Here is a 26657-nt window from a genome sequence, read left to right on the forward strand (position 1 = left end):
CGAAGTAAGTTCTTAACCCGAGGTACCACTGTATATCAGATTTTGCAAAACTGGTTTGTTTAAACTCTGGATATGGAGGACAGTCCAGGCTCAAAACCATGGTTTCAGACTTTCAGAAGCTTCTGATCTCCTCCCAGCAGAAAAAGGAGGCAGTGGGATTGTGAGACTGAGGGTCACTGCAGCTCATTCACATAACAGGAAGCCATGTCTGAACCAAGTCAGAGTTTAAATCATGCTTGAATTTTTTCAGGTGACACGGCTGTGCTTTTGGCATCTTTGTGACCAGAGAAACTGGTCACCAAAACATCCATCATTGTGCCTCTGCTTTAGCAACTGCAGTGAAGACTGGGCTCATTATGTTCAGTGTCATGTGTGAATGTGGGGGAAGGGGGCAAACCTTCTCTCAGAGTCAGCCGGCTGGGAGGTATGAACCAAAGTTGGAAGGAAGCAAGACAAAAACCAACTCCAGGTGGTCCTTACAGGCAACTGACAGTCATGCTGCACTCAGAACAGTATCCAAGGTTTCCAGTAGGAGGCAAGACAAGGCAGGAGCGGGGACAGGTCACAACGCGTGGGAACTGAATTTGTGCACCTGAGCGATAAAGCTGTCAACTCTTGGCACGCGCATCAGAACTGATATGGACAACAATGCAAAACAAACCATTTCTGCCAAGCTTGTGTATGAAAGTAGCAATCGAGAGATTGGGGGCTTTAAGTTTTATTCTTCCAGCCAATTGCTGGATTCCTTCCTTGGGCAAAGGGGCATCATCACTAAAGTCTGGTGCCACCATTCTCCAAAACCTTTAAATGTCAAACAAACACGGAGCTTTGCTTTGATAGCAACTCTTCTCACACAGCCGTGGGAACCACTGCTGCTCTTCTCATACCCACACATCCCCCTATCAGCTGGTGGCTTTGGAGAGGTCGGCCTCACACAGTTTCTCAGCCAACAGAGTTCAGCTGGAACTCTGCCCTCCCTCTACTATTCCCAACAAGTCTGTGGGAAGGTGCAGAAGACCCAAAGGCAGCTCCTTTTGATTCCTAGAGCTCCATGATGTTGAAATGGGGATGGGGGATCATGCAAAGATGCATAGCTTGCTGGACAAGGAAAGTCCCAAGGCTCTATGACACTGAGTACTTGCAACGGAGATCCAGTGACAAAAAGACTACAGAACTGGTACAGGCTGTACCATGGCCTTAGCTAGCCCACCATTAAAGATGAAGAAATATCAAGGCCAACACTGCTCCTGGCACTGTGCCATTTGAGAAAGCAAGTATGGAGATCTCATGTTTGCATGCCCTCAGCCGCCCCATGCAAATGCCTTCTGCAAAGGAGATTAATGGACATGCTAGCTTTCCAAAGGCACAGGGCTTGACACAGTAGAAGTGCATGAGCTTGCAACTCAATTCCCCTCCGCCCTCGGTTTATGAAGTGGCATAGTCCTTATAGGGGTGAATTCTTGTCAGCTTCACTGGCGGCAAAGTGGTTGGTCTGTTACTTTATGCTGACCTCCCCACAAGAAGACCAGTGTCACAAACATGGTCTCTCCCTGTCCCTGCCCCCACCCGTTTTATCCTGCCAATTTCACCAGTGGGTTTGCAGCGTGAGTGTCACCCAACGAGCTTCAAGGCTACAGGGGATTTGAGTGTGGGGTCTCCCAGGACAGAGAGAAGTTCACCACTTTCTCACCTAACACTAGAAGGTGGAGCAGCCAAAGAAGCTAACTGCTGGGAGCGTTAGGATAGACAAAACCACACACCACAGTTACAGCTCTTGAACTGGCTGCTGCACAATGTGGTGATGGCTACTATCTAATATGCCTTTAGAAGGGGACGAAGGTAATCTGAATACAAATCATGATGCCTAGATGCCTCAGAATACCTACAGCATGAGAGAGCCACTGCCCTCATGTCTTGTTTGCAAGCTTTTCAGAAGCAACTGCATGGCCACTGGGAAAAAAAGAGGCTTGACAAGACAGGCCTTTGGTCTGATCTAGCACAACTCTTGTTACACCACAAGTAGTATGAGCCTATGGCTATGGCCTATGGCTGCTGCAAAAAAGGGAGAATGTGCTCAACACCCGCTCCAGCCTCTCAAAAGGCACAAGCACAGCAAGGGAACATTAATTAAAACTCTGGAGAGAAGAGGGCTGGTGTATAAGCAACACATTTTAAAAGAGACATTAATGTAAGTCAGCCTCATCTTCTTCTCCTCATTGCAGGCAAGTGAGGTGACTTAAAGTAACCTGGTCCCGACTGGGTACCTTATGGGTTGCTTTTTCCTACATGAACCAGCCTGGCAGGAGAGTCAGTCACTGGAGGTCCTGTATGTTTTACTCCGCCCTTGGAAGAGAGGCAAGTGGCTTTCCTAGGGTTGAACTCCCAACTGTAAAACTCCCTCCCAAATGGTTTTTATTGTTGCCCTCAGTGCCACCTGATTGAATAACTGCTCATAGGCAGCCTGGCTTTAGTTTTTCTGGTGCTCCTGGTGTTCTTTTTTTGGTATTGCTGTTTTAAATTATCTAGATTTGATATTGCTGTACAACTGCTGTTTCAGGATATTTATAAGCTGCCTTGAATGCATTTGCAGGGTGGAAATACAGAAATTCCATTAAAACAACAGTCCTAGTTAGTTGATTGCAGTCTCTGGGAGCTCATGACCAGGACTTGTAAACAGGGGTGTTTTGAGGGGGAGGTTGGGGTGCTGTCTCATGGGGTACATAGGACCAAGAGACATGGATGGCAAGGTGACCTGCAACAGCTGTACCATGCTTGTCTTCCTGCCCAAGAATGTGCACAGTTGTGGGGTTAGACTAGATGACCCTCATGGTCCCTTCCAACGCTATGATTCTAATAAGAACACTTATCCTGGTAGAGCCAAGTTAGGAAACCTCCTAGGTCACTGCTGTCTATGACAGATGTTTGCACTGCATAAGACTTCCAGTTCAACATCAGGTGGCCACAGAACCATGCGCTAAAACATAACTCCCCAAATGTTAATGTAACAGCTTTGTGATTTATTCTTAAGAAACACTGTGTGTGTGTGTGTGTGTGTGTGTGTGTGCGCGCGCATTCTTGCAAAACACTATGTTTGTTTGTATGTGTTAAAAAAACCCAACACCTACCCGCCAGTGAGCACAGGAGAGACCACTCTCACAAATGGAGGATCAAAGGGAAAGTTATCCTAAGAACAAAAAAAAGTAAATCCAAAAGTCAAAACCTTTCTAAATTTGATGCCCTGTTGCAAATACATCATTCTGAAGTCCTATATTTTAATTATTTTTATTTGCAATATGGGATTGTATCCAACCAAGTTCTACTCAAAGTAGACTCAATAAAATTAAAGAACATAATTCTCGTTAACTATTTGCTTTGGATTTACATAGCAATGAATTTTTTTTCACACTGGATACTATTTTCCTCTTACCTTAAAAGAGAAGTTGAGCAAAATATATTCTACACCTTCTTTTTCTTTTAAGACTTGAAGATCACTATGCAAAGGGCTGTCAGGATCAACCCTACCAATGGAGAATGAGGAAAAGCAGAAGGAGTGAGTCGCTCAGTTCTGAGTGGTTGTCACTACCTTTCACAAACAACTAGGCCATGCCATGCTGAGTGAAGCATTTCCTTCAGAACGAAAAGCCAGCTGTTTACAGGGTGTGGCTCACCTGCAGTTAAGGGTCCTAATGAACATCCTGGCTGCAGGCAAGTGTTTCTCTGGAGGGCAATGCTGAAGTCATCAGAGAATAGGGAATATTCCTGCACATCAGCTGCAGATTTAGGAGTCTTGAGGAACAGATTCCATATCCCAAGACTCTCTGTTTCACAGGAATCTCAAAGAATGTATGATTTGATTAAAAAAATGCCCACCAAGTCTCTAGGCTTTGCATTCTTAAAGATGGATGTGAATTAAACAGTTTAAAATTTTTATTTTCTTTATGTTTTGGTGCGTATTTTTTAAACTGTTTTTGGAAGAATTCTTTCTTGAGAACAGTTTATAAACCTGTTAGATAAATAGCAAGCAGTTTGAAATACTCCTTATGTATTTATTGAAATGTATAAGGAACAGTTTGTAGCCTTGGGGAGGAGGAAGGGCTTTTTGGGTGATGAGAAGAATAGATGACATGCAGCATTCAGGGCTGCTGCGTCTTGTTTAGCACCTCTTGTATGAATAAAAACAAGGTTTAGACAATATACAGTGGTACCTCAGTTTTCAAACAGCTTAGTTCCCGAACAACTCAGAACTTGAATGCCGCAAACTCGGAAGTAGGTGTTCCGGTTTTTGAACTTTGCCCCAGAAGCCGAACATGCTCCTGAGCTTCTGTTTTCACTGTTGCGCAGCTAATTTGAGTCCTCCGCATAGTAATTAAGGTTTTTTTCATCCCGTTTTACCCTTGCGCAGCAAATTTAAGTTGTCCCCCCCCCCATCGTAATAAAGGCTTTTTTCCTTCTGTTTGTATCCTTGAGCAGCTAATTTAAGGCCCGCCCCTATCAAAATTAAAGCCTTCTGTTTCTGATTGCAGTGTTCTGAGGTCATATTTGGGGCTTTTGTTTTTGCTATTTTTAGCTTTTTTGTTTGTGTGGCTTTTTCATTTTTGTGACTGTGTTTTTCATTTCATTTCATTTCATGATTGATTGTGTGACTGTGGAAATGGATAAAAGCCCCCCCCCCCAATGACTATCACCAGTGCAGGCAAGGGAAAAAAAATAATTTTTATCATCTACAATACTGTCTTATTTATTTTATAGTACAGAACATTGATTATTGCTTTCATTTTATGGATCAATTATCTTGTTAGATTGTAAAACGTTTTGGAACAGACTTTCGGAACTAATTAAATTTGAGAATTAAAGGTACCATACTGTACACTGTGCCACAATGGGGACTGATTTACTTTACACAGGAAGGAATGCCTCTCCTGCAAGAGTATCAGCCCTCTGCAGTTTTATAAGCACTTAAAAGTCTGTTTTTGAAAAGAGATGCACTGGCTAATCAAGTGACCTAGCCAATTAGATCTACAAAAAAGTCTAGAGTGACAACCCTAACCTTAAGCAAATATTCTAATCTGCAACATAGTATACAACTTTCCTAGGTGCGGACATCAAATGATTATCATCATGCACCTTCATCCACCAACCCAGCTATCCATCAATAGCAAAACCACTCACTGATTTAGCACAGTGTTGGCGTGGGGAAAAGGGAACTTACCTTAGAAGTTTTACATGCCAGTCATATAGGCTGTCATTTACAAGTTCCACTGAATAAATCCCTGCAGAAAATGGAAATGAAAAGGGTTGCTTGCTTCCGTTGTTACTAGAAAACACACCCACACCCAAACCCAAGATAGCAATCTGGAACTCCACAAAGGTTGAATGCAAAGAGATGCTGAGTTCTGAATGAGCAAGGCCCTCTCTTTTCCTCAGCAGCACAGAGCTGTTTGGATGAAAGCAGAACTTCACAAATAAGAGCAATCCGACCTTTGTATGTGAGGGCAAAATTATATCTTGCTCCTACGTGGCACTCCTATTACCCTCCTTTACAAGACTGACTGGCTCCACATGTGCCTAGCTTCAGAAAACCTACAGCATCTGTTTTGACACTATTTACAGTACCATGAATTATATGTGCCTGGACAACCTCTTGCAGCCTTTTTCCACGACAAGTTAGGGTTTCCATGACTCTTTCCCCACCTTTCCTCCACAAACTCTCCTCTATTTTGCAGCAGAAATTCACACCAGGGAAACCTCCTGCTGCAGGAAAGAACAGCTTGTAGAGAATGTCTCAGGGAAAGAGCTTATTGATTCATTCTACTTGCACCTTCAGCAAAATAATAACAGCAACACTCTAACGGCAGCAACTGTGCACATATTGAACGACTGCGCCTTCTCCCAGCTGGTCTGCGCAGCAGACACATCAGCTGAGGTTCCTGGGGCAGCACCTGCCACTGAATCAGGCAAATAAGCATATAGAAAATCCCCAAGAATGTATTTTTAAAACGAGTGAATTCTGTGGCTTTCAAAATGCCACACACAAATATGTGGAAGAGAAGATAAAGCAAATAAAAAGGCCAGGAAAATCCCATTCAGTTTCTTTCCTGCATTTGTATTAATAGAAGCTACAAATTTTAGCCGGTTTATGCAGTCTTTCCAGTGCCAAACAGTCTATGTTGCCAGCCCCAACTAAAGAAGAAAGTCCTGGAGAGATGTTCTCTCTAGAGGCAACTCTCCTAGTAAGTTTAAAATGACTTACAAATAATAAAAAGTGGGGTCTTAGCAGAACGAGTTGCGATTATGCTGCGAAAAGTAGGCAGGCCTCTCTCTGCCTGCTCAAGCAATAATAGTAATATCTGGGAGCCGTTCAGAGTGGCTGGGGAAACCCAGCCAGAAGGGCGGGGGTATAAATAAACAAACAGATAAATAAATAATACCCCGCCCATCTGGCTGGGTTTCCCAGCCACTCTGGACAGCTCCCAACAGAATTAAAAGCACAATAAAACATCAAACATTAAAAACCTCCCTGAACAGGGCTGCCTTCAGATGTCAAGGAAGTAACTATCTGACTTTTAGAAGACATCTGATGGTGTTCCAAAGGGCTGGCACCACTACTGAGAAGGCCCTCTGCCTGGTTCCCTGTAACCTCACTTCTCACGGTGAGGGAACCACCAGAAGGCCCTCAGAGCTGGACCTCAGTGTCCGGGTAGAACAATGGGGGTGGAGTCGCTCCTTCAGGGATACTGGGCCGAGAGTTTAGGGCTTTCAAGGTCAGTACCAACACTTTGAATTGTTCTCAGAAAAGTATTGGGAGCCAAAGTAGGTCTTTCAAGACCGATGTTATGTGGTCTTGGTGGCCGCTCCATCACCAGTCTAGCTGCCACATTCTGGATTAGCTGAAGTTTCCGGGTCACCTTCAAAGGTAGCCCCACGTAGAGCACATTGCAGGGGTCCAAGAGGGAGATACCCAGAGCAAGGGGCTGCTAGGTTCCTTTAGTGAAGAACGGGTTACAAATGCATAGAAGAAGGCAGTGATTCAGGAGTAGCACTTGCAGTTCTTGCCAGTGCCATCATGCCTTACAGTTGTAAGCTGCCTTTTCTGATCTCAGATTCTGTTGGCCTTAGTTGAACACAATATTACACTTGGGGTGAGGAGACGAGTTTGGGAAGGGAGTTTCTGTAAAACTAAGTTTCCCATAACAACTGGTTAAGGATTAAAGGAAACAGAGTTGCAGAGGCATCAAGTGGTTGAAAGATTATTTAAAGAAATGAAGAATTTTGTCTATGTAAGATTGCACTGGTTCATCCCACACCTACCCAAACAAATGACTGCAGTAGGCCTCCTTGAACAGGCATGGCATTTTCCCCTCAACTGATTTTTATTAATGTTCCAAATTTTAAGCAAATAAACAACAAATTAATTCAAAGGGCAGGCATAGGATTAAGGGCCAGGCAGCCGAACCACCAGTCCATACATATAATGGTCCACCATGCAAATGATCAGCAGACAACTCCCTTGTTTGTGGGTTGTCTTCCTGGGCTGCCATCTTTTGAACTTGAAAGAATGTTTACATCTACCTTTTCACACTCACCTAGGCGCTCTAGAGCAGGGATGGGGATTCAGTGGCCCTCCAGCTGATGTTGGGCTCCCAATTCCCATCAGCCCCAAACTATATCTGGAGGGACACAGGTTCCCCATCTCAGCTATAGAGGGAAGAGCGGATTTGTGGTCAAAGTGGGAAAATGAATTGGGAACTTTAGTGGAGGTGGGATGCCAGAAGCACTCCTGTATTTTTAATTAGGCTGGCCAGGCCCCTAAAAACAAGAATCCTTCCATTTTGTGAATATTTCACTGTTATCTCCAGTGTCGGTGCTCAGCTCACGACTGCCATCTGAAAATGAAGCAGCTGGATACTGTCAAAATAATAATAATAATAATAATAATAATAATAATAATAATAATAATAATAATAATAATAATTTATTATTTATACCCCGCCCATCTGGCTGAGTTTTCCCAGCCACTCTGGGCGGCTCCCAATCAGTGTTAAAAACAGTACAGCATTACATATTAAAAACTTCCGTGAACAGGGCTGCCTTAAGATTTCTTCTGAATGTCAGGTAATTCTTTATCTCTTTGACATCTGATGGGAGGGCGTTCCACAGGGCGGGTGCCACTACCGAGAAGGCCCTCTGTCTGGTTCCCTGTAGCCTCACTTCTCGTAATGAGGGATCTCAGTGTCCGGGCTGAACGATGGGGGTGGAGACGCTCCTTCAGGTATACAGGACCGAGGCCGTTTAGGGCTTTAAAGGTCAGCACCAACACTTTGAATCGTGCTCGGAAACGTACTGGGAGCCAATGCAGATCTCTCAGAACCGGTGTTCATGTGGTCCCGGCGGCCACTCCCAGTCACCAGTCTAGCTGCCGCATTCTGGATTAATTGCAGTTTCCGGGTCACCTTCAAAGGTAGCCCCACGTAGAGCGCGTTGCAGTAGTCCAAGCGTGAGATAACTAGAGCATGCACCACTCTGGCGAGACAGTCCGCGGGGAGGTAGGGTCTTAGCCTGCGTACCAGGTGGAGCTGGTAGACAGCTGCCCTGGACACAGAGTTAACCTGCGCCTCCTTGGACAGCTGTGAGTCCAAAATGACTCCCAGGCTGCGCACCTGGTCCTTCAGGGGCACAGTTACCCCATTCAGGACCAGGGAATCCTCCACACCAGCCCGCCTCCTGTCCCCCAAAAACAGTACTTCTGTCTTGTCAGGATTCAACCTCAATCTGTTAGCCGCCATCCAACCTCCAACTGCCTCCAGGCACTCACACAGGACCTTCACCGCCTTCACTGGTTCTGATTTAAAGGAGAGGTAGAGCTGGGTGTCATCTGCATACTGATGAACACCCAGTCCAAACCCCCTGATGATCTCTCCCAGCAGCTTCATATAAATATTAAAAAGCATGGGAGAGAGGACAGAACCCTGAGGCACCCCACAAGTGAGAGCCCAGGGGTCTGAACACTCACCCCCCACCACCACTTTCTGGACACGGCCCAGGAGGAAGGAGCGGAACCACTGTATGACAGTGCCCCCAGCTCCCAGCCCCTCTAGACGGCCCAGAAGGATGTTATGGTCGATGGTGTCAAAGGCCGCTGAGAGATCCAACAGAACTAGGAAACAGCTCTCACCTTTGTCCCTAGCCCGCCAGAGATCATCAACCAGCGCGACCAAGGCAGTTTCAGTCCCATGGTGAGGCCTGAATCCCGAATGGAATGGATCCAAAATGCACAGCTGATAGAATCTCCACTCTCAAGCCACTTCTATTCGAAGGTGCACCAGTTCATATGGGGGCCTTTCGTAAGAGCAAATACAACACAACACTACCTCGGGATTACTAGCTAACTGTGTGTCAAGAGCTTATATCTATAGATAGCAAACACCCTGGCACTGATTAAGAATGCCGCATCTTAAGGATGCGTTCTTTTCTAGCACAGATAGGTAATTCCCCAGACATGAAATGAAACCAGGAACACCCCAGGAAGCACAAGTACCATGCAAGCCTTATTAAAAGCAGATGCAATGCATTTGGATAGTCTTTATTCCAGAGCTAGACACATTAAAGTCAAAAACTAGAGAGACTACCTTTCAACATCCCTACCTGAACCAGACTTGTGGGATCGACCAGTTTGTTTTTTAATAATCCTAAGAGGATCATCATCTAGAATCACATGCAGAAACAGCAAGTGGGCAAAGTCAGGTGCAAAATATTGCGCAAGGAACTGCGGCATTTGCCTCCTGTGTCCCATAATGCACTGGGATGAATAAACTCACAGTCCTGCCACACAAAAACCCACTCCTGGGTTTCTCCCAAGCTGCCTTCATTTCAACAGAATGAAGGGGTGAGGGAGCAACCATGTGTTCTTGCTGTTGTCAAACAGCTAGGAGTAAAAAACCCAAAACCCTTCTCCATCTACTGAGAACCATCCAGTGATCCAAAACTTTTGCTGCCTTGGGGGGCTTTGCACATGTATCCATGGCATCCTGAGTTTCCCATGGAATGTCTGTTCCTCCAATCACATAGCCCTTTTATACTTCAGCTGCCCCTTGTGCCAGGCTGAAGGGCTAGACATGTTTCCGGTTTTGAGATGCCACACCAATGAAGCACTTGATATCCTCCAGCCCTGCCTAGAATGTTCTTACCAGTCACAACTATCATACCAGGCTTGCTTCCATAAAACAGGTCTCACCCTTATTAATGCAAAATTTGAACAACTTCTATGACAGAATGCTGCAGAAGGCAGAACTGGGATTCAATATGACCTTAACAAATTGGAGAACTGGGCCCAAACTAACAAAATAAATTTGAATAGGCACAAATGTCAGGTTCCACACTTAGACAGGAAGGACCAGCTGCACAATGTAAGATGGGGGGTACCCGGCTAGTACACATGAAAAGGATCTAGGTGCCTTAGTGAACCACAAACTTAACATGAGTCAACAGTATGATGCAGCAGCAAAAAAAGCTAATGCTATTCTAGGCTGCATCAACACTAGTATAGTGTCCCAATCAAGGGAAGTAATAATACCACTCTATCCTGCCTTGGCCAGACCACACCTGGAATACTATGTTCAATTTTGGGCGCCACAAATTAGGAATACTATTGGCAAGCTTTAATGTGTGCAGCGGAGGGCAACCAAGATGATCAAGGGTCTGGAAACCATGTGGAAAGGTTGAGGGAAGTGGGCATGTTTGGCCTGGAATGGAGGAGAGGGAGAGGAGATCTGATAGCCATCTTTAAATAACTCAAGGGCTATCCCATGGCCTGTTTTCTCCTCCTCTGGAGGGTGGGACCCGAACCAATGGCTTCAAGTTACAAGAAAGGGGATTCCAACTCAACATCAGGAAGAACATTCAGCAGTGGAACAGGACTCACTTGGAAGGTAGTGACTCTTTCCTTAGAACTTTTAAAGCAGAGGCTGGATGGTCATCTGTCATGGATGCTTTAGTTGAGATTCCTGCATTGCAGGGGGTTAGACTAGATGACCCTTGGGGTTATTTCCAACTTTACAATTCCATGATTTTATGACAGGCAGGGACCCTCGGGAAAATCCTGGCTCCTTTTAAGGCTTATTAAAAAAATTCTTAATTTTAAAGGGTTTTTAAGTTTCTAAATCCCGCAGAGACGTATAATCCCTGAAAGCAATGCCATTATATAAGTTATAGCAACCTTTCCCCCCACTCTTCTACTCCCATTTCATATCTCTTGTTAATAAAACCTTAGCACAAGTGTTCGAATCTAATATAAGAAATTAAAGCCACCTACAAACACAAATCATATTTCAAAGAGTAATTTTTTTTAAATGTGCGCAATTAATTTAAATTACCTTTTTGTCAATATCCATTAAGAAGACTCAAAGCTCAATTCAATAAATCCAAGTATTACTCTACAAAAGCCTCTCCTTCCTTCCGTATCTTCAGTGGGCTGCACTTTCCAGTTATTATGGCCACCCTTTTTGGGCTATCTAAGGTATCTAACTGTTGGAAATGCAATAGGGATAATACTTCTCTAAAACATGTTGTTTCATTGTCCTATACTGACATATTTTTGGCAGAAGGTAACTGTAACCATCAACAGAACTGTATGGAACAACCTTACATTTTCAAGCACATGGAACCCTACAAAAGGACAATATGAGTGGACTCTCCATGCCCTGACCACAGCAAAAAGACGGATACTGAAGAATTGGAAAAATAAAAATGCAGCTCCCTTCTACGATTGGATTGAAGACTTATACAAAATCGCAACATAAGAACAACTTGCATATAAACACAGACTTGCTATGGACAAATTCAATGATATTTGGAATCCATTCTTACAAATAGTGTAATAGGTTAAGATCTGGTGGAGTACAATAACAACTTTGTAAAGTATAATTTTGGGTTTCCTCCCCTCCCCCCTTGATTTTCCCTTCTACGCGGGGGCTGTTTCTCTTTTTCTCTCTTTTATTTATGTCTCATCATGTTTAGTGCACATATAAGTATGTACTTTTTGAACTTTCAGTAAAGATGTCTGGATAAAATTTTAAAAAATCTAGCTACCCTTTTTATAAGTTAAGGTAGCCACCCAATTCAAACTCTCATAGAAGCGCAAAAGTCAAGGCCAATTTTTGACAGCCTCTGGGAACCCTTGTGATATTTCTGAATGCCACTGAGGCTCCTAGACACAGCCTGACCTTGTGAAAAAATCACTACTGGAAAAAAGCCTTAAAACTCAGTATGGAGGCAGCTCAAACAATGTCTTACTCCTCTACTGTGCTATTTCAGGAACTGAACTACGTACAGAATGAAGAGGACAGTCAGATAATTGGCTGGCTGTGCTGATCTACAGGAGAAAATCTACAAGCATTTGTTTACCAAGTTAATGCACAATTTTTCTCAAGAGAACATAGGGCAAAAGCCCTGGAGCATGCCAGTTTCATATATGCTAATAAACATAGGGAACTGAAGGATTCTGCACAACTCGTTGTATTATGTTGGAAGGATCATGCTGTAGTCTTTGGACAAGGTTTTAGCTCCGTGTTAAGGAGAGAGAGAGAGCGCGCGCAATGGCAGAAAATTTCAGCCTTCACCCCCTCATACGCAAAGTTAGGGAGTGCTGTCTTTAAAAATACGCAGCAGCCATGAGAAGTGGAGGAAATCAACTGGTGATTTAGACCTGCAGAATGTGGAGTACATACTAGGAATGCAACACAAGGACTTTCTGGTAAGCTGGGAGAGTAAACGGTCAACTGTGATTTGAGAGAGAGAATGGTTTTCTCAGGAAAAGCATTTTCAAGGCCAGGCCATTTGTAAGCAAATACTGAGACAGACTAGATACTACACTCTTCAGATAAAAGCTGGGGTTTCCCACACTTTCTTTCTGTGTGGGAATTTGCAATTGATTTTTGATTCAGAGAGGGAGTCCTGTGACTGGTGGACGGGACTGTGAAATTTGAGGGCATTTGTGCTTTCTTTACTTAACACTGATTTCAAACTGTTTGATGGTTGTTTAGTATTTCACCTGAGACACTTTGATAAAGTGCACAATGTTTATAATTTCATTAAAAAAATATTCTTAAAAGTATGAATGCTGAACTGAGTGCAACAGAGGAATAGCTCAGAATCTGATAGCGCAGACACTAGGAAAGAGGACAAACCAAGCCACTTACTCAGTTTCAGATTTGGGCACATTTACAATGGAAATCTATGCATGTCTACTCATAGCTATGTCCCAGATAGTTCAGCACAAGCAAGTATACTATACATCAAGTGCAGCCACCCTGACACCCTCCAGATGTTTTGGACTCCAACTCCCAACAGCATGGCAAAAACATCTAGAAGGCACCACAATGGCCACCCCTGCCATACATTATATAGGATTGCAGCCTTAATTTTGCATATTGTAGCCCTGATCAGAATAGAACGTTATGATTTTGCTCATAAAAGATGCAGATACTTACCTGACTTGTAACTCTGCGACCTATATATATCCCTGAGTTCTTTCATAAGTCGATCTGAAGCCTGGACAGACCCAGAGACTGCACCCTAAAAATAAGTTAAGATTAGATTGATTTGATAAAACTCTTAAAAGAACAGTACCAGGGCCATTAAAAGGCTGTTTAAAAGAAGGTTACCAATGATCAATATTGCAAAATTGGCACAATCATTTAGGACACTAATTTTAAATATTTAACAAGTTGGAAGGTAGAAAAAAAAGTACATTTTTGGTAAAGTGATTTAAATTCTTTCTATATGTATAAGCAAAATAAGTGCATACACAGAAAGCATGGAGAGACTGTAACCTTATAACTCCCAATATAGCTATGAAATTTACGGAAGTGTGCTAAAAGTACATATATTCCTGCAAGAAACGGTGCAGAAAATGAAATGCTGTATGCATTCTACAGCATGCTCTTATTTGTTTAATTGCCTCTTACATTTAGGTGGTCTTGCCTTTGACTCTTTCGGATTTTTTCTAGGATTGCCAGGTTCTCTTTCTCAATGCCATCATCCTCTGTCTTCTTTCCATCAACAGGTTCTTCCTCCTTCATATCATAATGATCCAGATCAATATCCTGCAAGACAAAATTACTATACTACTTAAGAAGAACAAGCCAACAAAAGCAAAATTCATGTGCCTTAGTGCTTTGCATCAGTCAGGGTTTCTCATACAGGGCAGGGATGGGGGAGAACACAAGCAAGGGCAAAAATGCGGGTGTATCTCATTGGCAAAATGCTTACAAAAGCAATTGAGACTTCATGGCTGTTTCTCTCACCCTGCCCTAAATGTGCACTATTGGATCAGGTGAAAGGGAAGCACAAGCTTTGAACCCAGTTATCTCAGGAATATGCACACAGGGAGGAGAGTGCATAGGAGCGAATGGAAGCTCTACTGCAAGGCCCCTGGCAGTCAGACAGATACACACAATGCTGTTTGGGTGGGATAAGGATTGCACACAAAAGGGTTATTGAACTTTAGGAAGGCAGATCTTCAATTGATTCCCCATGGTTTCCACTCCTCCTTCCCTAGACAGATTCAAGAATGATAGAAGCCAGAATAAGAATAACAAAGACACTGAGGTCCAGCTCCGAGGGCCTTCTGCTGGTTCCCTCACCGTGAGAAGTGAGGTTGCAGGGAACCAGGCAGAGGGCCTTCTCAGTAGTGGCGCCTGCTCTGTGGAACACCTTCCCAACAGTTGTCAAGGAAATAAGCAACTATCCTACTTTTAAAAGACATCTGAAGGCAGCCATGTTTAGGGAAGTTTTTAATGTTTAATGCTGTATTGTGTTTTTAATATTCGATTGGGAGCAGCCCAGAATGGCTGGGAAAACCCAGCCAGATGGGCAGGATATAAATAATAAATTTATTATTATTATTATTATTATTATTATTATTATTATTATTACTACTACTACAAGGAAAGCATGTGCGTGCATGCACAGACGTGCGTGCACAGATGCGCACACACACATACTTCACCCATATCTTCCTCCTCCTCTTCTTCTGATGTAACCTCTTCCGTTGTTCCATTCTGGAGCATAACAAAATCAGATTCTTTGTTACTATCACTTTCAGTTTAAAAAAGAAAGAAAAGAAAAAGTATGCTAGCGGCCAAGAGGCTGAGTAAGTTTAAATTCGACCTCTGCTATAATATCACTAGATGGCCACAACACATGCTAGCTTGAGCATCCCATTCCCAATAACAACACTCACTTACTTTTCAGGGAGGTTTCGTCCCGTAGGGTTTACAAGATAATGCACATGATATGTTTTGAACACTCAAAAGCATGTTACAAATGCTAAACACCATTACTGAAAATAGGAATTGAGCTTATGAGCTATAAAGAAGCACACACAAAGATGCAAACATAAGCACACACTGACTGCATTTTGATAAAGAACTATCAGTTTTGGAAAAAACATTAGAAACAGAGAGGTGTCTAGTGGCGAGAGATTAAATTCTCAATGAGGCAGCGCTATGAAGGCCACAGTGAACTTCTTAAAGCTGGAGGAGAGTAAGCATCTTGCATGTAAGGGAGGAACAAGAAGACAGGAAAGCTTCGCCCTCATTGGAACTGACTAAGCAGCAGAACCTGAAAGTTCTTTATAAGCCTACCCTGCTTTGTTCCATCACAAAGATAAACACAATACTCATCTCAAACAATGAGGAATGTTGTTTTCCTTAACAAGACAATGAGTACCACTTGCTCTGCATGGAAATGATTTGTGAATTAGTCATCTTTACACACCACAAAAAATAACCCATGTTGCACTCCTATGTCTGGTCAGCAGCATGCTTAATGGAGGTTCAACAATCTGTGCCCACAGCCCAAACATCAAGCAGACCCATTAGCACCTGTGAGTCAGAGGAACATTAGGATTTACCTGGCCGGTCGGCAATGGTTGATCTAACATTTCAACATCAGGATGCTGAGGAAGATTATATAGTCTGCAGAGGTCGCATATCAATCGTTTCAATTGTTGGAGAAGCTACAAAACAAGTAAAATGGCTTGTTCTAATGTTTTATTTGAATGAAAGTTTGCCGTGCTGTGCCCTGAATCCTGTGCCCAACAAAGAGGATACCCACCTCTTAAACAAATGACTATAATAAACCCTATAATATACAAAGGCTATAAGTTGTTAAGTCTTAGATTTCCTGGTACTCAGATTAATAAAGCAACAGCTTCCATCTTGTATCTATCCAGCTATTCTGGGAGGGCACGCAGGACGGTCCTCTTGACCTGCCAGCACCACCTGGAGGAACTGCTCAATTGAAAGCACATACCCTGAGCATTGAAGTGTGCACATCAGAGACAAGGATTCGCTTGAACCCTTCTCTCCATGATGTATCAGAGTTCCATACACACAGGAGACTGAGAGGAGATATGTTAGCTATCTTCAAATATCTCAAGGACTGTCATAAGGAAGAGGGAGCATGCTTGTTTTCTCCTGCTTTGGAGGGTAGGACTCAAGGCAATGGATTTGCAGACATCGTGATATATCAGCATATTTCAGTATTCAGCTGCTGATATATCATGATGTTGAAAACCAAACATCACCCAGCCCTAGTCTTAAATGCACCGCAACAGACAGAATCATTAGCCATATGCTTCAACTAACAAACATCTAGTTTGTTTACAGAAATAAATTTAAAGAAATTCAGTGTCTGACAGAATATTTGGTACCAGGAATAAATTTTCTCTGTTGTTTGTGCCATCCGGACCCACCTGTCCTGCAAGACCCTGGAAATGGAACACCTTGCTTACTCCAGCCCTTTGCTGCCCGGATCAGGTGTCCTGCTCTGCAGAGCATTCTGCCTTGGCCTGGCAATTGCACTTCCTTCCAGCCCTATGAAAATTACCACTTTTACACACACACACTTAAAGCACCTATTCATCTTGGCCTTAAGTGCTTTTACCTTTACCACATACACATAAATCCTATTTTTTATCAAGCGTTAAGGGCAAGAGGAGAGGGTCCATTTGCTGGCGGCAGCCCAAAACAGACAGAATTTTGTCTCCCAATAAGCTACATGTAACCTGAGTTTTGCACCTATGGTAGCACAGATTAAGAGCTGGGAATAACATGACCACCTGTGACCACCTATGGATCTCCGGCAATACATCAGTGTTTTGCATCTTGACACCCTGCTCAGAGCCCATAGGATACTATTTTTAGCCTGCAAAATGCTGTTTCCCTTTAAATACCCCCCCATTCAAAGACAGGTTTAGGAATGGAACATTCAGCGTGGAAGTGTCAATGAAAGATCTATTAGACCAATTTGCAGATTTTTGTTTGGGCAAAATGTACAGCACTTACTGTATAATTCTTTATGAATGTTAAAGCTGCAACCCTAAGCATGCTTACTAGATAGTTCTATCCCACTGTATCAAGTATGATTTACTTTCAAGGTTTTTCAGACTTCTTTAGGATTAGCCGATTAAACAACAAGGCAGATTTAGTGGCATCCATAAGACCCCATGTCAAGTCTGGCTTCGTCGTGCAGTGCCACTGTTTTCCCAAGCACCTGAAGCTCCTTTTTAAATAAGAGTGAGCAGGTTTCAACTCCTCATTTTTACTGTGGAGAAATAATGACCAGCTACTGTTAAATGCTTAAGCAACCAACAGAAGGCACTGGCTTCTGCAACCCAAACAGTAGATTTTAACTATAGCATAGGATACTAGCGGGCAAATTAATTAAATTTGAGTACAGTTGCACCTTGGTTGTCAAACCCCCTGAAACTTGGACGTTTTGGCTCCTGAATGCTGCAAACCCAGAAATGATTGTTCCGGTTTGCGAATGTCCTTTTCGAACCTGAACGTTTGAAGGGGCTTCCATGGCTTCTGATTGGCGAAGCCGTGATTTGGTTTTCAAATGTTTTGGAAGTCAAATGGACTTCCAGAACGTATTCCATTCGACTTCCAAGGTACGACAGTATGCAGAGCATGGCAGACGGAGGAGGGAGAATTAAAGCTTCTGGATCTCTAGGTCAAGGCAGGGCCTCTACCAACACTTGCTTGGGAAGGTAACATGCTTGGCTTACAGAAGCAAAACTAGCTAAGGCCCCAGTTTGAGCTACAAACTCATGTCGTAGAAAGTTGGTCACATCCTTCCCTGCCCAGCAACCTCAGATAACCAGGAAATGTGGCTCTGTTGTGGGATGCTATTAAGCAGCAGGTGAAGCCACAGGCTAGGAAACAAGCATAGAATTGTTGGATGCAGAAAGCATAATGCACTCATGGATAGGAATGAACAGTGTCGCTTGCTCCTATTTAGAACCAGCTACCTCCCAGGCAGCCTTGAAAGAGGCAGAACTAGTACAGGTCCGACAAGGCGAATCTGGGATAATAGTGCCAAAATGTTACAGTTATCTTTCTTGGAACTGTTTCTGAAAACACAACTTTCCAGATGAGCTTGCTACTGCATCAGGACTCTTTCCAACTCATCTGAAGCTGCAAAGCCTAACAGAATGAGTCTAGTCCAGACCCTTTCATCTTTGTAATCTATTCTTATTCAAAATATGCATGAAGAAACTTAAGCAGATGCCCCAACATCTCATTTTTAGAACAGCCTATCCCGCCTGCCTGGCAATGGACACATGAACTCTGATGTCACATCTACACATCAGCATTAGATGTCCTACACAATACTGTATGCATTGGTCTAAAACATGCTACACTTATCAATAGTCCACAGTTCAGATTTAAGATGCAGTATGAAGCAGTTACAGACTGGAAAATGTTTAACCAAAAGTGTTTTAACTCCAGTAGTGCAGAGTAAGAGCGAGAGTAACATTTGGTACTACTATGTTGCTGTGGATCTATAGACAATTCAGGATACTATGAAGCAGGATGTGTCTCAAATGTTTTCAGCTTAACTGGCTTCACAGTGCTTGGCAAACCCTGAGAATGGTAAACATTGCTCATTACAAGAGACTCCAGGAAAACAGAATCTATGCTCAAGAGCAGCTGGAGAGCCTTCTTGATGTGTTGGAACAAAATTAAATCATGAAGGGGTTTGCCAATAAATACTAAAAATCATTTAATAGATTTTCCAGTTATAACATTCTTTCTGGAATGCTATTATTGCTATACTTCTTTTTATTATAACTTGTGATCAACTCCAACACACTGCCAGCTCTGCTTAGACTCTTACACTCTCTCTCACCAACAGGCAAGTGTAAATGATATCAACCAGAACACTAATCCAAAGCATCAGAAGACAACCTGAACAGGACAACTGTCTCCTTCCTAAAAGCAGCCAAATAAGGGAAGCAGCAGCAACACCTGTTTCCAGATGCTCTACTATCCTACTGCTGCTCCAGAATTCCCATGGTTAAGATTTTTGTGACTGTAGCATCAAATCATGGCTGCTTGGGCTTTGCATGTGTACACCACCCATCCAGAAGACGGCAGTCCCACAAGCCAAGAATTTAGGCTAGGAAGAAATATTCTTTCCCAGTAGTGCATATTATGAATTGCCCCTTGGTTAACACCCCCAATTTGATTTCAAGAATTGGTGGTAGAAATACATACGTTGGAAAGCCCAGTAGGACTTCAGCCCTCTGCTTTGGTCACAGGTGAAGGCAGGGTAGCTTTAAAACTAAATACGAGAAACCACTATGATTTCTTGAAGAAGCCTTTCCCAACCTGATGCCCTCCGTGGTCATGCTAGCTGGGGCCAATGAGAGCTGCAGTCCCACAACAACTGGAGGGAACTGGGTCAGAGAAAGCAGCATGAAAGAATCACAATCTGAAGCTCTTCTTCTCCTGCTTGGAAGTCATAATACAGCCAGCTATGATAAGAAAAGAGGCAGCGCTAGTTTCAGTTTTGGCACTATGTGTTAAGACGTACTGTCACAATATCTAGAAATTATTTTTGACAGGAAAGCATAAACAATCCCACCTGCTTTTTCCCATACAAGTGGACAATTTTGTTATTTATAACATGCCCCCCTCTCCACGCAAAGCACACTTGTTTTCTGGCTTCTGCTTTTTGCAATTGCTAAAACATTTGTGGTAGCTACCCTGCATGAGCCTTTACTGTGACTAAATAGTTTCTGCAAACTGAAAGAGACACTATTCTAGATCAAATCTTTTTAGATGGCCAGCTGGTGAAGGAGTGCTACATGTGAAACCACAAGCAATATTTTTGCTTAAAACAAAAAAGGCACCACCAAACAATGGCATGGCTGTGGGATTCTGACCTAATACCTAGTTTATAACAAAATGCCAGATTAAGCAAAGGAGGACAGGTGATCACTTACCAGAGTATTGCTCTTTTTAATATCATCTAAACGCTCCAATACTGAAGTTAAGTTGGGGTCATCTGAGTCCACGAACCATATTGGCGATGAAGAGGGATAAGACTCCTGCTTTAAATAAATAAATAAATAAATAAATAAATAAATAAATAAATAAATAAATAAATAAATAAATAAATAAATAAATAAATAAATAAATAAATAAATAAATATGCCTGAACTACACATTCATATTTCAAAGCTTCTGGAGAACTGCACTTGTTAAAATATAAAGTATGTCCCATTATCAAGGTGAGAGAAAGAATGCTTTTTAAAAAACCAATAAAGCAGACCTCTGCAGCTCCCCATCTCAACTCCAGACAGACACAGAAAGTCAGTTATGTAGAGTGGGCAACTGTTTTCCAAAGCAGGGAGCACACTTGGCTATGAAGATTTAACTAATTGCCTGAAGAGAAAAAGCACCAACTTCTTCAACCACCACCTCAACTTTTCCTTCTTTTTCTGAGGGTACACCACTTTCTTCTAGGAAAGGGTCACTAAGACAGTTGTACAAATTATGCTCACATGAGCCACTAGCCAAGGGTGTGTGTGTGTGTGGAAAATTGCCTGCCTACATATCGTAGTAATTTGTGGCCAAAATCAGAAGGTAAGTGTTCCTGCTAGTCAGCAGGAAGCAGTTTGCGTCTGGCCAATTTGAGATGTGCAACCCCTCCACTGGCTTTTTGAGCATACCAGTGAACACCAGGAGCCCCATTGTCCTAGCCGAAAATGGGTGCTCCATGCATCATTATCCCCCGCCAAAGAGATAAGAACTGTGAACACACACCCCTTCCTAATTTTAGCCTCACAACAATTCTGTGAAGTAGGTTGGCCTGAGGTAACCTAGTGAGCTTCAGAACAGAGTGAGGATTTCAACCTAGTTTGATATTGTTAACCACTGTACCACACAGGCCTTGCCTCCAGCTCAGTTTGCACATAAAGCTAAGTCAAACTATGGTTTAGTGAGAATGATCAAGAGTGAAAATTGTGTCTGTTTCACTCCTTGTCTTCTGGCTGGTACACTACTCAGAACTGTGTCAAAGTGAGCCCTCTACCGCTTCTTGCCTACTTCCCCAAGGTGAAGCCTTTTCCCTCCAGCAGGGGAGGGGAGGGTCTGTAAAAGAAAGCAGAGCAGCAGCAGAGATAGGGAGTGAATCCCAGATCCAGCTTGAAGGGGGCTGACTCCAACTTGAAATGAGACTACGCATTCCATTCGGAGCTCCTCCTCCAAGGTCTCATCCCATCCCAATTAGAGTGGTTATTTACAAGCCTATGCTCAGAAATGGCACTAATAAATGAATGAGGAATCCCAGAGCAGGGCAGGGCTGGTGCAAGGTTTGGATGCTGGAAACATCCACTGGATATGGATATATGGATATGGATATGGAAACATATCACTGGATAGCCATGAAGCTCCCCAAAGGGCCTTGGGCCAAACACTGTCCCCTCAGCCTAACAGGGTTTTTCTAAGGTAACACAGAATGTGGATACTTTCACAGCAGCAAATTTCTTATAGGAATAAGTAATATAACACTTCTTTCCATTTCAGATGAAGTTTTCAGGCATAATTAGCTCCCTCTTGTTCTTTCCTCACCCTCCCCAATGCTAATTAATACTCTCCATACATAAGACTTCACTGGAGAGACAGAATTTGTTGGAGGAGAATCCATACTTGAGCCACTAATTACTCCAGTAAGTAATTATATAAAAACTGAACAGGTTAAGCGTGGCTAAAAATATATGGGACTAACCTATCTTGAAGGAACTCAAAAACAACCCTCATTCCAATCAGAAAAGTATGTCATCTCAGACATACACACACTCTTCCTAAATGAGATGTCAGGCCTAATGCTAAAAGAAAAGAATCAAGGAAAACCTAAAATAAGATTTGTTTGCTCATAAAAAAAGCAAAGCAGCTTGGCTTTGTACCACATTCAAGAGACAATCCAGGCTCACCCTCATTTATAATGCAACTCTTACTTCCGGGTTGGCGCCATAGCCGAATGGCGGATTCCCTCCAAGCTCCGGAGGGAATCTGCTCGACAGGGGTCAGGTCCTGCCGCGCCGGCAACGCGGGGACCCCCAAAAACCACGGGCGCGGAAGCCCGTGGACCTGGTGACTCGGCGGGCACCGTTTGCGCCCCCAACCCGCGAAGGAGCCTTTTTAAAGGCTACGGAGCGGGGGACGGGGAGCGATGCAGTGCTGTGCTGTGAGTCTTCTGCTTCCCCTGCCGAGCAAAGCCGCATGCCATTCGACGGAGAGCGCTGACTTCTTCTTCTGAAAATTGGGACTAAATCTAAAAACAACAACCCGTGAGTAATTGGGAAATTGGACTAAAAACTTTCTTGGATTTGGTACGAGCGGGGGAGGTGCAAAAAGAAAGTCCGTCTCCCCCCATTGTATACAATTTAAAGCAAGGATTTGACAACTAAGGTCGAGAGAAGAGCCTTTTCTTTATTGGATAAAAGCTATTAATTGCACGGATTGATAGTATAAGTAATTGTGCTGGAGGATGAGAGCTAATTTTTTGAGTTAAAGTGCCACCCATCCCGGGACCGGGAGTGATCCGCGAGAGGAGCCTGCTGAGGAGATATAGAAGATTTTGACAGCTGTCAAGTTAGCTGTCAAAGTTGGAAAAAATAGAGAACTTTGTTTCTGATGTTCTTGCTGGTTACATTAGATACAATATAGTTACAAATCGCTGAAAATAAAGAAGAACTGAAACAAATTAACTTGGCTTTTGGGTTGAAAGTGAAAGGAATACTGAATAACCAGAATCCCTCTAGTGGGGGTTCAGGGACATCACAAAAATGGAAATAGGTCGAAAAATACTAGCTGACCTGGATGAGGTTATTTTTCTCGTGAGAAAGTTGCGTAAGTTACAAGAGCAAGGTCATGTTTTGTCTACAAGTGCCATAACTTTGAAGCCAACAGTAAAGGAATCTACTGAGCTGGAAAAGGACTCAATGTACATAACCCAGGCAGTTGAACAAGAAAAGAAACTTGAGAAAATTGAGGAAGTGGAGAAAGAAATACATGTTGAACAGGAGGAGCAGGAAGGAGGGGCTGCAATGTTGCAGAAGGCAAAGGAGAGCCGGAGGCCTGTCAAGATGGACATTAAAGAAAATAAGAACTGGATGATAAAAACTGGGTTTGAATTGGAAAATCGGCTATTTGGACTTAAAAGGATTGAGAAACAAGACTTGAGCTCCACCTTTAAATATGGAGGTCTGGCTGGAAGGAACATGGGCATTATAGGGATAGTGCCCCTCCGAGACTTGGTGTTTAACATAAAGGAATTTCAAAGAAACCGGCAGAGAGGGACTGAGAGAGATCTAAGGGCCTCAGACGTGAGGTTGCCAGGCTGATAATAGATGGACTAATGGACAATGGTTCGGGGATCGAAACCGGGGAAGGGAGGGTGGGGTTTGGAAATCCAAAGGGTCTACAAAAATATTTTGATTTTTTCTATCTTTTTTTTCTTTTTGTGTTGTTACTAGTATTAAAATGGGGAATTCATGGAAGGGAAACTGGGTCGATCTTAGAAAAAGTCTTTAAGTATAATGATTGATGTATATAAGCTAAAAGTTGATATACAAATTGAATTTAATATAACAACAAATTAAGGTTAAAAATTTAGGGATAAGAACTTGTTGAACAAATTTTTGGACATGGAATACAAGAAGGGGAGGCGTGGGGAAGTTGTGGAAAAAAGTTATTGAAAATATGGATTGTAAATGTTGAATTTTTCTTTTTTTCTGTTTTACTTTTTTGTACTACTGGAAATTCTAATAAATATCATTTTATATATATATATATATATATATGCAGGTTTTGGTGTCCTCGGGTGTCTTCCCGTGTAAAAGTTGGGGTGTCTAGGCGACGTTTCGACGAGGTCTCACTCGTCATCTTCAGGCTGGTGCTTTCGGCTTCTTGTTACTGGAACAGAGCGGGATCTCAATGTTTGAGTTCCTATAAATACTGTAGAGGGGGTGTGGTGTCTAGCCTCCAATGTTCTGGGCAGAGAGGAAGTTCCCAGGCTAGTGTGCCTTTTCTTCTTTTGTTCCTTAATTACTTGTGTGCCAATTAATTACTAATTACTAATTAATTACAATTAATTACTAATTACAATTAATTAATTCCTTAATTACTAGTGTGCCAATCCATGGTGGCACCTCCGGATGCTGCACCCCCCTGCAATCCCTACACAGATCTGGCTGACACAAGCCACAAAACCACAGCTCGCCCCTATACACGAAGCCAAGCCAAAGCACAACTAAGTGCAATACAGCCATCTTCTCAGGAAAACTCTTCACAAAGTTCAAGAGGTCAAGACACAAAGACTTTAGCAACTAATCCACACCTAATGACCCACCTAAGTGGTACTCAGGATATCACTCAAGAAATCACTCAAGGTATCTCTCAAGTAATTAAGGAACAAAAGAAGAAAAGGCACACTAGCCTGGGAACTTCCTCTCTGCCCAGAACATTGGAGGCTAGACACCACACCCCCTCTACAGTATTTATAGGAACTCAAACATTGAGATCCCGCTCTGTTCCAGTAACAAGAAGCCGAAAGCACCAGCCTGAAGATGACGAGTGAGACCTCGTCGAAACGTCGCCTAGACACCCCAACTTTTACACGGGAAGACACCCGAGGACACCAAAACCTGCATATATATATATATATATATATATATATATATATATATAAAATATATATATATATATATATATAATGCAACTCTTGAGGCTTGTTTGCTAGTCTGTGGACACTGGCACCCCAAAGTGAGAAGGCTCAGGAGAACACCAGACACGACGCCTGACTGACATGAATGTAAAGAATACAGACTGGGAGCACAGGGGAGAAGGAAGAAAAGTTCAACATTTCCACTGTCCCAACAACAAAAGGTTGCTCCCTTGAAACTGCACGCAAACAGCACCTTCAGAGCTGCCACTTTTTGTCAGGGAGGAAGAATTAAACTCATCCACCCCACTCGCTCTGGCTCCAATGCTGCCTAGGCCCTACTCCCTGGCAGCTAAAAAATATGCATCAAACACATTCACACATCTTATGTCTAATTTGGCCCTTAGTAAATGTCTAACATACAGTATCTTAACGGCTAGAAGTGGAAGATCTACCAATAGCTGCTCACTTGGGACACAAAACAATTGTTTCCAGAGAGATGTGGCAACTGGAGCAGAGAATCCCAGGTCAGAAGGACTGTTTTCAGTGCATGTAATCTGCAAAATCTTCAAAGGAAGCCTCTGTCTAACACTCTGGGGAGCAGCAGCAGACAAGCTAGATAGGTCTGCTACTGGGCAGCTTCTTGTGCACAGAAATGTTGCTTTCTGGCCCTCAACATTTTTATTTTAATTATGTATCCTCAAAAAATCCCATCTGAAAATGAATTATGACCAAGCACAAGAAGGTCTCTCCTTGCTTTGTTAGTGAACTTGTTTCCCCCACTCCCTTGCTACTATATGTATGAAATGATTTCCCAGATAAACATCTGTCAAGTTTGTCACAAACAGCAGATGGATGTGCTAAATCTGTTTCTGCGATACATTATATCAGATTGCAGATAGGGGACCCAAATGATCAAATGCTCCTCCATACAGAAGAATAAATAGATCAGAAAGAAGAGTTTTAGATACTTTCCTATGTGCAGGGAAATATCTATACAGAGACTTCCTGTGCAGCCCAGTCACAAATGAACTGCTGTGTATCAGAACTAACCCCGTTGAAGACATAACAAAGGCTCAAGTTTATTCTGCAACACTAGCATATTCTAAAACAAACATCCCTAATGACCAACAGTTCTACACACCTTTAGATCAAAGAGTTCCTGTTTCCCTTAATACTGGATTTCTGCTACTTGAATGCAGAAATACTTAAAGGAAGCATGTAACGCTTAGCACAGGTCTCAGCAAAAGTCAAGGCGGTCTGCCGTTCTCAAAAAGGGAACAGATTCACAGTTTTTGCCATAGGTTGCACCAAGTTCCACTGTTTATATTAGAAGCAGATGGGTCATGTTGCTTGGCACCAGTTTTTATTTTGCAAGACTCCTGCCATGATTTAGGATGCTTGCTATTTATTAAAACATGTTGAAGGAAGCAGGAGCTATTTAGGGTGTCTGACAATTTAGAACTATGGTCAGAAGGTACGGTATATGGAGCCTGGTCTGTGCTTGGATGGGAAATGACTGTGAACACTGTAAGTCTCCTTTAGCTTCCCTCCCTTGTGGAAGAGAGGCAGGATGAATGGATATTTATTATCAGCTAGCAACTGCCCACTCCTTCCTTTGGAATACCTGCATTTCTTCA

The 26657-nt window shown here is 42.8% G+C and overlaps 2 protein-coding genes across 4 annotated transcripts in view; one reads left to right on the forward strand and one right to left on the reverse strand.

Moving 5' to 3' along the window:
• The window catches only part of TSPAN3 (tetraspanin 3), a 939276-nt gene that overhangs the window by 604435 nt on the left and 308184 nt on the right, over positions 1 to 26657 (forward strand). The window lies entirely within an intron of this gene.
• The window catches only part of UBE2Q2 (ubiquitin conjugating enzyme E2 Q2), a 42876-nt gene that overhangs the window by 7745 nt on the left and 8474 nt on the right, over positions 1 to 26657 (reverse strand). For 2 of the 3 annotated variants that reach the window (XM_083698396.1, XM_083698397.1), the window contains exons 2-9: positions 20294 to 20398; positions 15911 to 16015; positions 15000 to 15056; positions 13962 to 14099; positions 13485 to 13569; positions 5210 to 5270; positions 3428 to 3518; positions 3126 to 3184 (exon numbers count right to left, since the gene is read on the reverse strand). In XM_083698396.1, the coding sequence (XP_083554522.1) occupies positions 3126 to 3184; positions 3428 to 3518; positions 5210 to 5270; positions 13485 to 13569; positions 13962 to 14099; positions 15000 to 15056; positions 15911 to 16015; positions 20294 to 20398 (701 nt within the window). Of the gene's footprint in view, positions 1 to 3125; positions 3185 to 3427; positions 3519 to 5209; positions 5271 to 13484; positions 13570 to 13961; positions 14100 to 14999; positions 15057 to 15910; positions 16016 to 20293; positions 20402 to 26657 lie in introns of all 3 variants that reach the window. The other variant, XM_083698395.1, reaches the window with a different exon arrangement.

Source organism: Podarcis gaigeae (assembly GCF_964106915.1).
Source record: "Podarcis gaigeae genome assembly, chromosome: 9".
In the NCBI taxonomy this organism is placed as follows: Eukaryota; Metazoa; Chordata; class Lepidosauria; order Squamata; family Lacertidae; genus Podarcis; species Podarcis gaigeae.